This window comes from Leptinotarsa decemlineata, unplaced genomic scaffold (assembly GCF_025532065.1).
Source record: "Leptinotarsa decemlineata unplaced genomic scaffold, Ldec_3_MD MMD2_tig00026299_RagTag_RagTag, whole genome shotgun sequence".
In the NCBI taxonomy this organism is placed as follows: domain Eukaryota; kingdom Metazoa; phylum Arthropoda; class Insecta; order Coleoptera; family Chrysomelidae; genus Leptinotarsa; species Leptinotarsa decemlineata.
The window spans coordinates 5126954-5140430 of record NW_027412676.1 but is presented as its reverse complement, the minus strand read 5'-3'; the positions used below and the strand labels follow the sequence as shown (position 1 = coordinate 5140430).

At 36.0% G+C, this 13477-nt stretch overlaps 1 protein-coding gene across 2 annotated transcripts in view; it reads left to right on the top strand.

Annotated features, from left to right (window-relative positions):
• Positions 1-13477, top strand: part of Dscam4 (Down syndrome cell adhesion molecule 4) — a 585723-nt gene that overhangs the window by 562429 nt on the left and 9817 nt on the right. Inside the window, exons 20-25 of one of the 2 annotated variants that reach the window (XM_074180747.1) lie at positions 2357-2963; positions 5671-5964; positions 8117-8248; positions 10275-10534; positions 11481-11553; positions 13324-13476. In XM_074180747.1, the coding sequence (XP_074036848.1) occupies positions 2357-2963; positions 5671-5964; positions 8117-8248; positions 10275-10534; positions 11481-11553; positions 13324-13476 (1519 nt within the window). Of the gene's footprint in view, positions 1-2356; positions 2964-5670; positions 5965-8116; positions 8249-10274; positions 10601-11480; positions 11554-13323; position 13477 lie in introns of both variants that reach the window. The other variant, XM_074180746.1, reaches the window with a different exon arrangement.

Sequence of the window (13477 nt, the reverse complement as noted above, 5' to 3'; positions counted from 1 at the left end):
TTGGATATATTGAAGCTGCAGTTCGAAAAAACATCACAATATTGAAACTTCCACAGCACACCAGTCATTTGCTGCAACCGCTTGATGTATGTGTTTTTGAATTGTTTCAAACCAAGCGGGATATAAAACTGATAATATAGCAACTGTGGAATAGAAATTGCCAAATACCTCATTTTCTCAATTCCTTCGTTAGATATGAAAACATATTAGTCAAATTGTTAAATAAATGGATTTAAAAAGCTGATATATTTCTCTATATGATTAAAAAGATTGCCAATGAGATTTCTGAACCTTTGACTCACTTTCATTGAGGGAAAGTTTCTTGATATACTGAAAATGTCAAAGGTTTTGCCTATATACAAAAATAAGGGCTCTCGATCTGACTGTGCATCTTACAGACCTATATCGCTACTGAGTCAGTTTTCTAAGATTATTGAATACTGTTTCTATCAAAGAGTTTATGATAACTTTGAATCATGCAGATTATTTTCTTCTAGTCAGAATGTAAGAAGTAAATCTACAGTTGGTGCAATTAATCAACTCATCAAACATGCGCTGGAAATTTCAGAAAATAAACAGCAAAGCCTTCAACCTCGTTGACCATGACATATTGTTACACAAATTGTTACACAATTGTTACACAATTGGTATACGTGGCTCTGCATTGAATTGGGTTGGATCTTACTTGTCTGATCTTAGTCAGCTGGTCTGTGTAAATGAAATGAATTCTGAAAGAAAATGTAGAGAAGTACCTCAAGGCTCTGTTTTGGGACCCCTTTCATTTTTTGTTTTCATAAATATTCTTCCGAAATTTTGCTCAAAAGCTTCCATTACTGTTATTTTCATCTTATATCTGCTGGAACTATTTTCGAAATAATTGTCAAAGCTAATGAAGTAACTGATCAAATTTTTGAGTATATATATATATATATATATATATATATATATATATATATATATATATATATATATATATATATAGCTGTCGAAAGTGCTCGTAGACAATTAAATAGAAGTTATAAAGCTTCAAATCCTTTTTGTGACTTACATTAATATTAAAATATATATATTTACTTCATCGATTAAAACAAACAGTCCCTCTTGATATTCTCAAGCTTTTATACTACAATTCAATTCAGTCAGTAATTTCCTATGGTTTTGAACAGTGGGGCTTATCAGCTGAAGCTGATGACCCTCAGCTACATCAACCTCATAGTAGATTGACAGTATCAAAGAATCAATACATGTGCTGTGGGGTTAGGCTATATAATAAGCTTAGTGAGGACATTGAATCCTCTGATATCAATGTCTTTGAAAGGCGACTCAAGATTTTTCTATTGCAAACAGCATACTACTCCGTGGATGAGTTTTTCCTTGAATCCTAATTTGATTATAGCTTATCAATTTTTTTACGTATATTTTATGTTTTTATATTGACTTTTTTATGTTTGTTTGACTTGTTGAATTAGCCAGTATTTTATGATGATGTTTTCTTTCTAATGTGATTGTGAAGGAAAACTGATTCAATAAATTGATTGATTTATTGATTGATATATAGTTAGAAAAAACTTTCAACCAAAAGCAATCAACAGGTGATAAAACGAAAATGATATAACCAAACACTAGGTCCTGGCTCTCAGCCGCATAAAAAATTTAGAAAAAGAGCTCCGATGAACAATTCGATACTACCGCTTGACCACACGATTCTAGTAAAGAAGATATGAACTTGTTTGTCACCTGTTCACAGGAAATCAGATGATGATGCCTAATTTTCACAAGATTTGCAAGAAGCTGATATTGCCAAAGATTTTAAAATCCAGCCTATCCAAAGTAACAGAATAACCTTGGTGTAGGACCAATCTATTCCTGTCCCATATTTTCATCACACACGGTATTCCTAGAATGTCTGTAAAAAATTTCTCACTTCTTTGAGGTCTGAAATTAGTATTCTGTGTGTATTACAGATTACAGGCTTGTGTTATGTGGCTTCCAAACATGTTCAATGTTCGTTCCTCCACATCTTCCAAAATTTCAATTATGACCAATCTAATGTAGCTCGGTGATTTTCTCATTCTGTCATGACCCCCACTCGTGCATCACACGTAAAATTGGATGGATCTAATAGAGTTTCCTAAGCTGCTGTTGATTTTGTTCTCAATTAAATATAATTTTATCGATGGTATCCTTCAAATTACCGATTGGTCTAACAAGAAGATGAAAAAAATCGAAAGGGCTCACTAATACTTTCTCCAAACTGTCCTGTTAAAGAGCCGTCAATGGGTTCAATGAGACGGGAAGAATCTATAAAATGTGTATATAAATCCGATGAATGAAAATGATTATAATGATGTTTCAGATTGGCGAAGGCGAGAGTACCAGGGTAATATCGGTAAACCCCTCCAAAAACGTACCCGCTAAGATAGCTTCGTTTGGTCAAGAAGTAATCAGCGCGTGGAAACGAGACATTTATCTTCATTGTCGTCGGGTTGGCATTCCCTTGCCCAACGCCGTCTGGAAACTGAACGACCTACCACTGGAAGTTGGCGGTCGGCGTTCTATTTTAGCCAACGCCACTCTAGTTATCAAAGACATTCAAAGCGTAGATCAAGCCAACTATTCCTGCAACGTGGAGAATCAGTACGGGCGAGACGAGATAGTGTATAGTTTGAAAGTGTTGGTTCCGCCAGAGGCTCCTGTGTTAACTGTTGTGGAGTCCTTTACGGACAGCTTGCAATTAAGGTGGAGCGACCAGGGTAATGGCGGTTCGCCCATTTTAGGATATGTTATTAATTATAAGAGAAATCATGGAGACTGGGAAGAATTGCAGATTTCTGCAAGGACTGATGAACACATGCTGAGGAATTTATGGTGCGGTACTAAGTACCTTTTATACATTACTGCCTTCAATAGAATTGGTACTGGCTTGCCTTGTGACATCGTACCGGCTCACACAAAGGGTACAGGTAAGTAAGATTTGACCACATTATTTTGTACTATCGTGCTTATAACTTATATGTATAAATTCAAATATGATTTGCAGTAATATTCAAGAAAATATAGAACCGTAAAATAAGTTTAATCAAACAATGGCTTGTGTGGTATGGTTGACATCAAACTGATAGACTCCTGATAGACTCGAAAGTTGTTTCGACTGTAACGAAGCCTGTTCCAAAATAAGTGCTGTTGCTTCAATTTCCTCCAGGGTGGCTGTATTATTTGGATGTAACAAATTAATTCCTGTTGCCAGGCCATGTTGATACCAATAACTAGTTGATTTTGAAGACGGTCGTTCAAACTATCGGAAAATTCACAATTTCCTGTCAGTCCACGGAGAATGTTCATAAACTGGGTAATGGTTTCACTGTCCTTTCGATAACGGAGCGCAAATGCTACCCTTTCAGACAAAATATATTTTGTCTTACCATGATATTTGTTTAGTACGTTCACGATATCGTCAAAAGACTTTGTTGTCACTTCATCTGGCTTAAAATGATCAACCAGAATCTTTAAATGTTCAGGTCCTACCTTGCTCAAAAGCAAATTACGTCGTTTCACTTTAGTAGGCTCATCGTTTGTGTCCAGACCATGAAGTTGTAATTCCATTTTGAAACGTTGTATGTAATACTCCCAGCCCTCTTTTTCCGGAGAAAATCTTTCAAACTGGAAATATCTCAAGTATTCTGTATGAATTGACATTGTTCCCTTGAACTTGAATGACACAGATCAAATTATCTGGTTGGTTCAGCTTGTTGGCTGCTTGTGTTTTCGTCGTACTGTTTGATATGTTTATCTGTCTTCTAAACTCTCACTGGTTTATCTTCGTCGCCATAAAATGTGGTATTGTTAGGTTGATTACAATAATCACTTTTATTAATGATAGTCGATGTGTTTGTTTATTGTCATAATCAATATTACAGAACATTAGAACTGTCAGATGAAAAACTGAAATTATAAACGTGGAACATGATACTACAACTTAGTTGGGCAGAAAAACATAGGAAACTTTTCTTCAAATGAATAGAAGAAACGCAACAGTATGAACCAGATCTGAAGTTTCTTCCTTTTTGAAAAATATGTTTTTAATTATTATGAATTGACTTCTCCTATGCGCAGTTGTTGTTTCGTCAAACTTTGTAGTTTTTTTTTTGTTTTTCTACGTAGACATTCTTTGCAGTGTTCTATTACATTCTTGTTCAGCTTTCCATTCTTTCATTCACTGAGTGGTTTATTTTCTATGTTAGGTTAGGTTAGGTTATGTCCAAAGTGAGTGGGACTATCCGACCCTATTCGACCCTCCATCGCAACCCGCAGGGGTATTGTGGGTCACACCTGTTCACACTCGACCAAATAAACCCAGCTCCTTAAAGAAGCCGATTAGTTTGTATGGTGAGTCATCTGTCAGGTTGGATGGTAAGTGTACGGCTCTGATGAACTCTAAAAACATAATTCGGGTCCCAGCGGGGCAGGCACAAACTATGTGCTCTGCCGTTTCATCATTTTCCAAACAGAGGCGACACACACTCTCTTCCGACATTCAGACTCTATGCATATGATTATTCAAATGATAGTGACAGTCCAACACCTGTTTAGTATCAAGCTTCGAAGGGTAAATAATGAGATTCTGCCAGAAGTCCATATATCTTCTGGTCATCCAGGTATCCCATGTTTGTTTGGCAAAGCCTGAAGCGATGCCAATGACAAGTTCTGGTCCGATGAAGCTGCTTGCAGCACTCTCCTTTGCAAGGGAGTCAGCAGCCACGTTGCTTCTCAGGCCAGTATGACCAGGAATCCAGACCAGAGATAATCTGTTAAGTCTTCCTATCGGGGAGAGTCGTTTTTGGCTATTTGCTACCAATGTACACGTTGCTCGGTAGGAGCTTTCAACGCCACTTGACTGTTCGAGAATATTTTTATTGACTTCCTAGGCAGGTTGATATCTCTGTCCTGGGTCTGCACCAGAACCGGAAGGTGTTTTCGATCCATCTGGGAACCAACAACTATCTGCTCTTAATATTTCCAATCTTCTCCAGTCTTCTCTATTCGGAAACAGTACTTTATAAGGCAGTTCGTAGTTGACTTAGTTGACGTAGTGACATAGTTGACAGAGGTCATTTCTAGAATGGTCTGACTTACAGTGTCAACCAACAGTCAGTTGATTTGTGCAATTGGCGATATTCACAAGTCTAAACGCTGTCCATCTAGCCTCTCTCTCCAGAAAAACGTGTAGAGGAGGTAGATCTAGAAGAATCTCCTTGGCCGCTGACGGTACGATACTTATGGCACCACTTCACAAACACATACTATTTCGTAGGTACGTTTGGCAGATACCCGACGTATAAACAAGAACTGACCCAGAAAGCTGAAGTAAAAAAATCTGGCTTGGTCCTTAGCGTCGACTGTGGGTCCACAGGCTCTGGTTTTCATATTCCTGGACATGTCTCTCGTCCAGGGAAAAAATCCACGTGATTAATATTTGAAGGTTCATTATGAAACTTGATGGATGTTTTGAATCAATAGACAAATATTTTTTCATGATGAATACGAATGGTGATTTTTCATGATTTGATGATAATTTTTAGAATTTTAGTCTCTGAATATAGAAAAAATAATGATGAAGTACATTTCGAGTATCATGTAACAGTATATAACAGTATATAAAATATTTTGCAGTACCAGTTCAGCCAAAACAATCTCAAATGCTTACGATGAATGCCACAGTTCTAACTGTTTGGTTGGACTCCTGGGGTGACGGTGGCTGCGGTATTCTCTATTTCATGGTGGAATACAAGCCAACTCGACATTCATCTTGGACAACTTCTTCCAATCACGTCAAACCTACGGAGAGGATTTACAGCATTCAAGATCTGTCACCAGCAACGGAATACCAGCTCAAAATTACTGCCCACAACAACGCTGGTGATACAGAAGCTATCTACAACTTCACCACATTGACACCTCTAGGAAGTTAGTTGATCAATCAGTATTATAGAGTACAATTTTGTAATTGAAATTGAATAATAATAAATTTTTCTTGTTCATAGTGGGCTACATTGGCTACTTTTGAAGGGAAACTCCTGTTTTCTAACTAGATAGATGAAAACTGATAGCTGTATCTGAAAGTCAAATTTTATGACAATCTCAAAGGTGAAAGCCGCATATCGATACCTATCATCATTTCTGACCAACAGCATGGTTTTCGAAAATGTGCATTTTCGAAAAATTGCTGTAACATTTTTCCTGTCAAAAATTTCTTGTTTCTATGAAAACATATACGAATCACTTTTTCACTTAGAATTCAATGGTGTAAACACAAATTTTTTCAAATGAGATATGGAAAACTATTTTTTTCAATGAGACACCCTGTATATTCTTGCATATTTCAATAGAGCCCAAAATAACCTTTTCAAAAATGTAGCACACTTGATGTTCTGCTAGAGTCATCTTTCAAATACAGGGCTATTAGTTTTTTTCATGTAGACTTTGAAACACACAATTTGACCGAGTAGGCTTTGGACAACGCGGTGTTAAAACAGAAAGAAATTATTTGGTAGTAACTATCAAATATTGACGAAGCTTTTCACACCAGTAATTATAATGCATTGTTTAAATAAAACTGATAACAACTAACTAACTATATAACTATATTACTAATAAATGAAACTTCAACAATAATAAAAATAATGATAAAGAACAAAAAAGAAATATATTTTTTCAGAGGTGTTCGAAATGTATACCAGCTTCTTCCACCCACAGACGATATATTTTCTGAACGTTTTTTGTCGAATTAATTGGTTCAATAGGAGTGAGAAAAGCAAAACTTTGCATCGCTGCCGCTTCCAAAACGTATCTAAAATTGGTCAGCAAATCCAAAATTGAATATTTCAACCCACCCCATAGGTTAAAGTCCCTAGACGTTAGGTTCGGTGACCTGGCCGGTCAGCGGTTGGATCCTTAGTTGAATATCCAATAATTACCAAAATTCGCGGCCAAAATATTGGTGACAATTGCAGTATTGTCATGTTGAAAATTCATTTTTTCTGAGCTCCATAAGGGGCAATTCATCAACAAGGGATTCAATGTTTTGCTTCAGAATTTCTAAATACCTGTGATATGTGAGAATGCCATTATGAATGAACTGGCCGATGAGGATTTTGTTGTGCCCAAGTATAAGAATTGTAGCGGTTGAAAATGTCGGCACTGCTCACAAAAGCTTCATCTGTCCAAATGCAATTTAACGAAAATTCACGCACTTGGTTACAACTTTCCAGGAACCACTGGGAAAAAGCCATGCGGCTTTTAAAATCTCTTGGTCTAAGTTGATCAACTCTTCTGGTCCTGTATGGCTTGAATTTGTTTTTTCAAAATCCTCCTAACATTGATTCTTGGTAGGCCTGTTGATATTTCCCAATTTCGCGTTGACGTTTTAAAATTATTTTCAACAGCAGCAATTTTAGGAAAACGACTATTGCCTCCAACTCCTTATCCCTATTTGATTCATATAATTTTGGACTTTTTTTTTCAATTAGGTTATGTCGCAATCTTGCGAAAATATCTCTGAAAGGTTTCCTTCTCTCTGGATACCTCTCTTGATACAAATTGCTTACTGCTTCTGCATTTTCCCGGTGTGTATAAAATTGACTATCATATACTATTTTCCATAATTCTCCTACTTCATTGCGAATGTGTTCGAATATTGAACAAAAACCATTGATTGAAGAGCGTCTTTAATGTTTAAATCAAAATTTGACAACTACCAGTAAAGATTTGCATTCTGTTTTAGGGCCTGCTTGATCAAAATGTGCGTTTCAAAGTATACATGAAAAAATCTTAAAGCTCTGTATTTCAAAGATGCCTACTTTGGCCCACTCTGTACATGTGCAGTATGCAAAACTGCCTTTTTAGTGGTATAAATATGTTAGAATTATCAATACAAATTGATATAACCTCAAAACCAATTCTTCAAACCACATGCATCAATTCGTCATCCAAAATTGTACTCAATAATAGATGTTATATTCGAAACAATTTTTTTCATTTAGGGTAATTTATTTGTTACTAGAAAATAAAGTTGAGTAAAAATTTGGCCCGTGAAAAATCCATTTTTTTTTCATTTCAGTTGTTCCAGAATTAATTCCACCAGTATCACATTCGGGAGATCATCCTTTCTATGCAAATGCCAAGGTGCTCATTCCCATAATGCTTGCACTATTGGTTTTAGCAGCGATGGTTGGTGTTTTGTTTTGGAGAAGTAAGTTGGTTGAAAATTACTCCATGATATATGATGGATAGCGAAGGAATCTCATTAGTAGAATTAATCTAACGTATGTATTGTTTCCACATACCAGAGCGATGTCATCGTTTTTCTAACCACACGTTCCAGAGGTCAAATTACAACTAACAGAAATTGATTTTATGTAATTATTCAGAACTGAATTAGCGAATACACAGTGATACAACTCAAGTTCTTACCATATAGAACTTTCCAATATGGACAGATATAATTGAAATTTGACGACACATTTACTTGAAAAATAACTCAATAAGAGCTTACGTCAGTTGTTACAAGCTGTTTTGGCTTTGTTTTAATTATCAGAAGATCTAGTGGTCTCTGGTTATTTCTAAAATTGCCAAAGGAAAAAGTTGTATATTTTTTCATATTTTTTCCATTTTTAGGAATATTACTGTTCCACTCCGATTAAAAAAAAATACTATTTCTCTGGAAATTATTATGATTCGAACTGTTATATGAAGCACTAATTATGTAGGCCTTAGGCAGTGTGAACACGCCTGAAGGAGCTATTGTATAGTGAAACACGTGATACGGTTTTGTGTATTGTTCAGTGGAAGTTTCACAATAAAATGTTATATAAATACTTTATGAATTTTTATTAAGTATCGTTCGATTACATCACATATCTTTAGAGGAGTGATTATTGTAGAAGCCAGCTCAATAGTACATTCTTCATGTAGCCCATCTTAGAAAAGACTGCTCGTTAAAAAATATGTGGTCCTGCCCTCCAAAAACGGTGTTTGAGCAATTCTAAGGAGGAAAGGAACTTCGAAAACCAATTGCATCCGGATTATTTTTGGACGAGACCTGTTACCAATTGGTACACAGAATTTATTATTTGAAAAAAGAATTACTCTCATATATTTTCCAACAGTGAGGAGTATTACATTCGAATCTCACTTTGCTAATAGAGCCCCAGTATTGGTATGGGAAGCTCTTCAGGGTTGCAACTTTCAATTTATTGGCAAATCAGATAAGTGAAAATAGGCCTTCGCAATACATCAAATCAATTTAGGTAATGGTACAGTGCCTTCTTAGAGCTATTACGAAAACAGTGTAATTCGCAAGTCTTCTGTTCGAGAACAAAGTTGAAAAATGTATTGCTCCTAGACACGACAGATGTTATTTGAAAGAAGGGAACTATTAGAGACGAGAGATCAAGAGGATCAAATATTGTGGACAAATTTGAAAAAAATGCCCTTAGTACATGTGAAATCAACTGGTCAAATAGCAGAGAAGTAATTTGAAGAAGGATTTCACTAGAATCTATGGAGTTTTGAGGATCGTCAGATTCAAAATTGCGAGAAAATGCTTCGTCACATAAAAGTGGAGTAGAAGTATAAAACAAATGATAAGGTTTGTTTGAAGCTCACTTCATGAATTCAGACCCACCTCAAAGTAGAAAACAAATTAGATGAGTCTGGAGAATTTTTACCCCACTACCTTTGGGCACCTTCAAATATATCATCTACATTTTTTAGGCTCAATCACTCACCTGCAGGGAGGCCTTTTTTGTTCTACTAAAGAAAAAAAGTTTTGATCGCTAAAAAGAGAGTACTCGTGTATTCTCACGTGACATATCTACATGATATACATTGATAATTCGTCAATGAGAACTTGTCTTGCACAGAAGAATTAAATCGGACATTATGCAGACTCAAACAGTTAGCACTTCTGATGTTGGAGAATTGAACAGTTCTCATCATTTTAAATTTCATATCAATTATTATCTCATATTTCTATTCCATAATTTTTTTTATTCAGTCATTCAAACATTTTGGTACAAGTATTTTCTATATATCAATCATTTGTGCTTTTTTAGAGTAGTAATCGCTTTTTTAGAGGGAATAAGTCCGAACCTCTAACAGTCACTGAAAAATATTTCATGAAAGTCTATCGAAAACAGCCATAAAAGTATGTCACACTGGAACAAATTGTTGAGACCATCACAAAATTCTAGACTGAAATATAAATTAATTTTCAGGGGTTAACAGAAACGTACCAAATCGATCCATAGGCGAGTCACCATCAATGGCTCAAATACAAAACAAGCAAAACCGTGATCAGCAATACCTCGCGGTTAGAGTTAGAGGCCAGCAACCATTGGCAGTCGAGGATGCATACAAGGCAGAGTCCGCTGACTACATTGAAGATATATGCCCGTACGCCACGTTTCAGCTCTCCAAACCTGCTTACAGCGAGAGCTCTTACAGCGGAAATGTCTACAGTGGGCCGTACCACTCGGTACGAGGCTCTTTTGTTTATCATGATGTTAAACCTCCACCTAATGATAAGTTTAAGTTAGGACATGTAAGTTTCTTTTCATCGTTGATTTCGTCTGTCCTTATGTTCTGTTGTGAATGAGGTTATCGTTTATTTCTTCACTTTTTTTATTTTTCATTCTATTCTTACATTCATTAACTGAATCGTTTCCAAAAGCCAAGTGAAGTATCAACATAAGTTCACTGAAAATTTGCACTCTCATGCAGCAAAGTACTATCAAGCTGTACGACAGAATCTATCGATAATTTTAGAGTGGCTGCATAAAAAAGGTAGTTTTTGGCTTTCTACTTCTCCATCTTCATACAAAAAAAGGGGGAAAGTTCTAAATAAAGGGAAAAGCAATTTCTATAAAGATGTACAAGTTTCCTTTCCTGAAGTTTCCTTCAGTTACAAACTGGAAGAAGAAGCCTTTTCGAAACAATCACTTCCACATAAAAATTGAATTTCAGGAAAGAAAAACTCTTTCGAAACAACTATTTGCATATGAACATTGTTTTATGTGAATCTGAAGCACTGGATCACAAAGGGTAAACATTAATGATTTACCAAAACCAAATACAAACTGCAGGGAACAAGATTGTTGGAATGGTTGTTGCGAAAAGATGGGAGGGAAAAACCTAATAAGATGACTCCAGGATGTCAAAAAAATCACACTTTACTAACCTTCCATTCTGAGCATATGTACAGTAAACAAAATAAAATCAGTATATTTAATTCTACCGAATTATTTCGTACTCACGTTCAAAACCTAGTAATCGACAGCATTTTCAAAGTCAATCTAATATGATAATGAATAAAGAAATGTTTCAACTGCTCTCAAATACATCATAGAAATAATATTACTCTAAATACGTATTGAAAGTGGATTCTATATTTTCTCCAGATTGATATTGAATTTTGATTTCAGAGTAAAGAACCTGAATACTCCAAAGTGAGGCGAAAAGGTGGAAGACTGAGAGATCCCCATTCAGAAAGTCAAGGTTAGAATAAATTATTAACAGTTTATTAAAAGTATCTTCAATAAACCTCGTATTTCATGCTTCTTCAGTCTTGTCAGTTGTCATAATCATAAAGAAAAACTCGAATTCCAGTAGCAGTAACCAGTCGCTGCTTGGAACTGATGTGAAACGACTGCTTATCTGGTTTTTCAATAATTATAATGATATATTTTCCGGCATTTTCAGTGTAGAACACAAGGTCCGGTGGAATCTGTGCGAGGTGAATCAATGTATATAATACATTACTTTTTCTACAATTAGATCCAAATTATTATAAATGTTCCGGAAGACTATGTCCAATTATACTGTCAGAATTGTCACAAACATCCTCTGTTTTGTTTGATGGAGCTACTAACTCTCACAGGATTGCCGCTAGTATCTGGGTTGTTCGCTTGAGTTTGATATCTAATGCCTTGATAACGATGTGACGTCGCGATACGTTACTGAACTTTCTGGGGCAGTTGTTGCCTCCTCTTGGAAATACTGCATCCTGATCAAATTCCCTGCTCGATTCCGACATTGTAGAGAACCAGTTGTTCTTCGTATATGATCAAGGGTTTGCTCTTCAAAATTGACTTACTTTTATAGAGCAAATCAACTAGTGTTTCTGTCACCAAGTGGAGACTTTTCCATTTCCTTTTTATATTCTTAGACTACTTTTGTTTTCTCGAGGTTTCATATAACCACAATCGTTGGAACTCTGTATGCGTGGCCTTCCTATCTAACTGCCTCTGTTGAACATAAACCAATTATCTTCCTTGATGTTCTTCAGTTTTCTCGAAAAACTCGTAGCCGGCCCTTTCTTCGAGTTGCAAAAATTGAATATTCCAGTAGTTCCTCTTTTGAATGCGTACCACATACATGTCGATGTTATTTCACTCGATTACTGTTGCATTTCTGTTGCCTCATCTGGGCTATCATATTTTCAATATAATAGACCATCGCAGAAACATAAAGAATCCCACTGAGCACATCAACCCTTGATAACAGTACCACGGATGGAGATTCGATCTCTCTTATTCTCACCAGTTTCAGATGATCTCTTTTTTTTCTGACTTTCTCTTATTCCATCAGTTGTCGATAGGACTACTTTTTCTCTTCAGGGGATTGCAATGTCTAAACCAGTTCTTTCCGCAACAATTAGAATGCACTCTTTGTTGACAATTTGTAACTTAGAGGTTTCTTTTTTTACAGAACCGTTGTTTTCTCTAGTATTGGCAATTGGGCCATCTGTTGTCTATTCCCGAACTATTAAACCCCTTCTTTCTTCTTCAACTCACCTCAAGTATTGTTGCCCATATTGCATTTCCAGGCTCCCATAAATCTATAATAATCTTATTTTCAACTCTGACAGCAGTTGATTACAGCTGCTAGTTAATTTTATCGGCGTTTATGGTCAATGAAACTTCAGGCTCTCACCAAACTGTATGTCTTCATTGCAATATGAGTTCTGAAGCATGATATGTTACGTGTTCGGAAGTCGCATGTGAAACATTGGAAAGTCTATCACAGTGCAACTTTTTTATCTCATAGAATTTGCAGTAGATCAGACAGTGGAACAATTTTTTCCTTCGCATTTTATGTATGTCGCCGGTTTTCAACACCAGTATATACATTTATAGAATAGTAAACGCAAAGTCACCGAGCCACTGCTGTTCATAACGAATATAATTGTTGACATTGCAAAGAATTTCTATGCTTACAGTTTCATTGAATGGACGTTGAAAATAGCCATAGTTAATTATATTTCAGAATCTGATAACCTGGGCAGCACTGACTCAGAAGTAAAGAAGATATTAACGCTACACCTACCTATTTCAGAATATGATACACTTGGATCAGATTCTGAGATAGATGGAAGGGCAACTAGCCAGGAAATGATGTCATTCAGTCATAGAATGAGAGG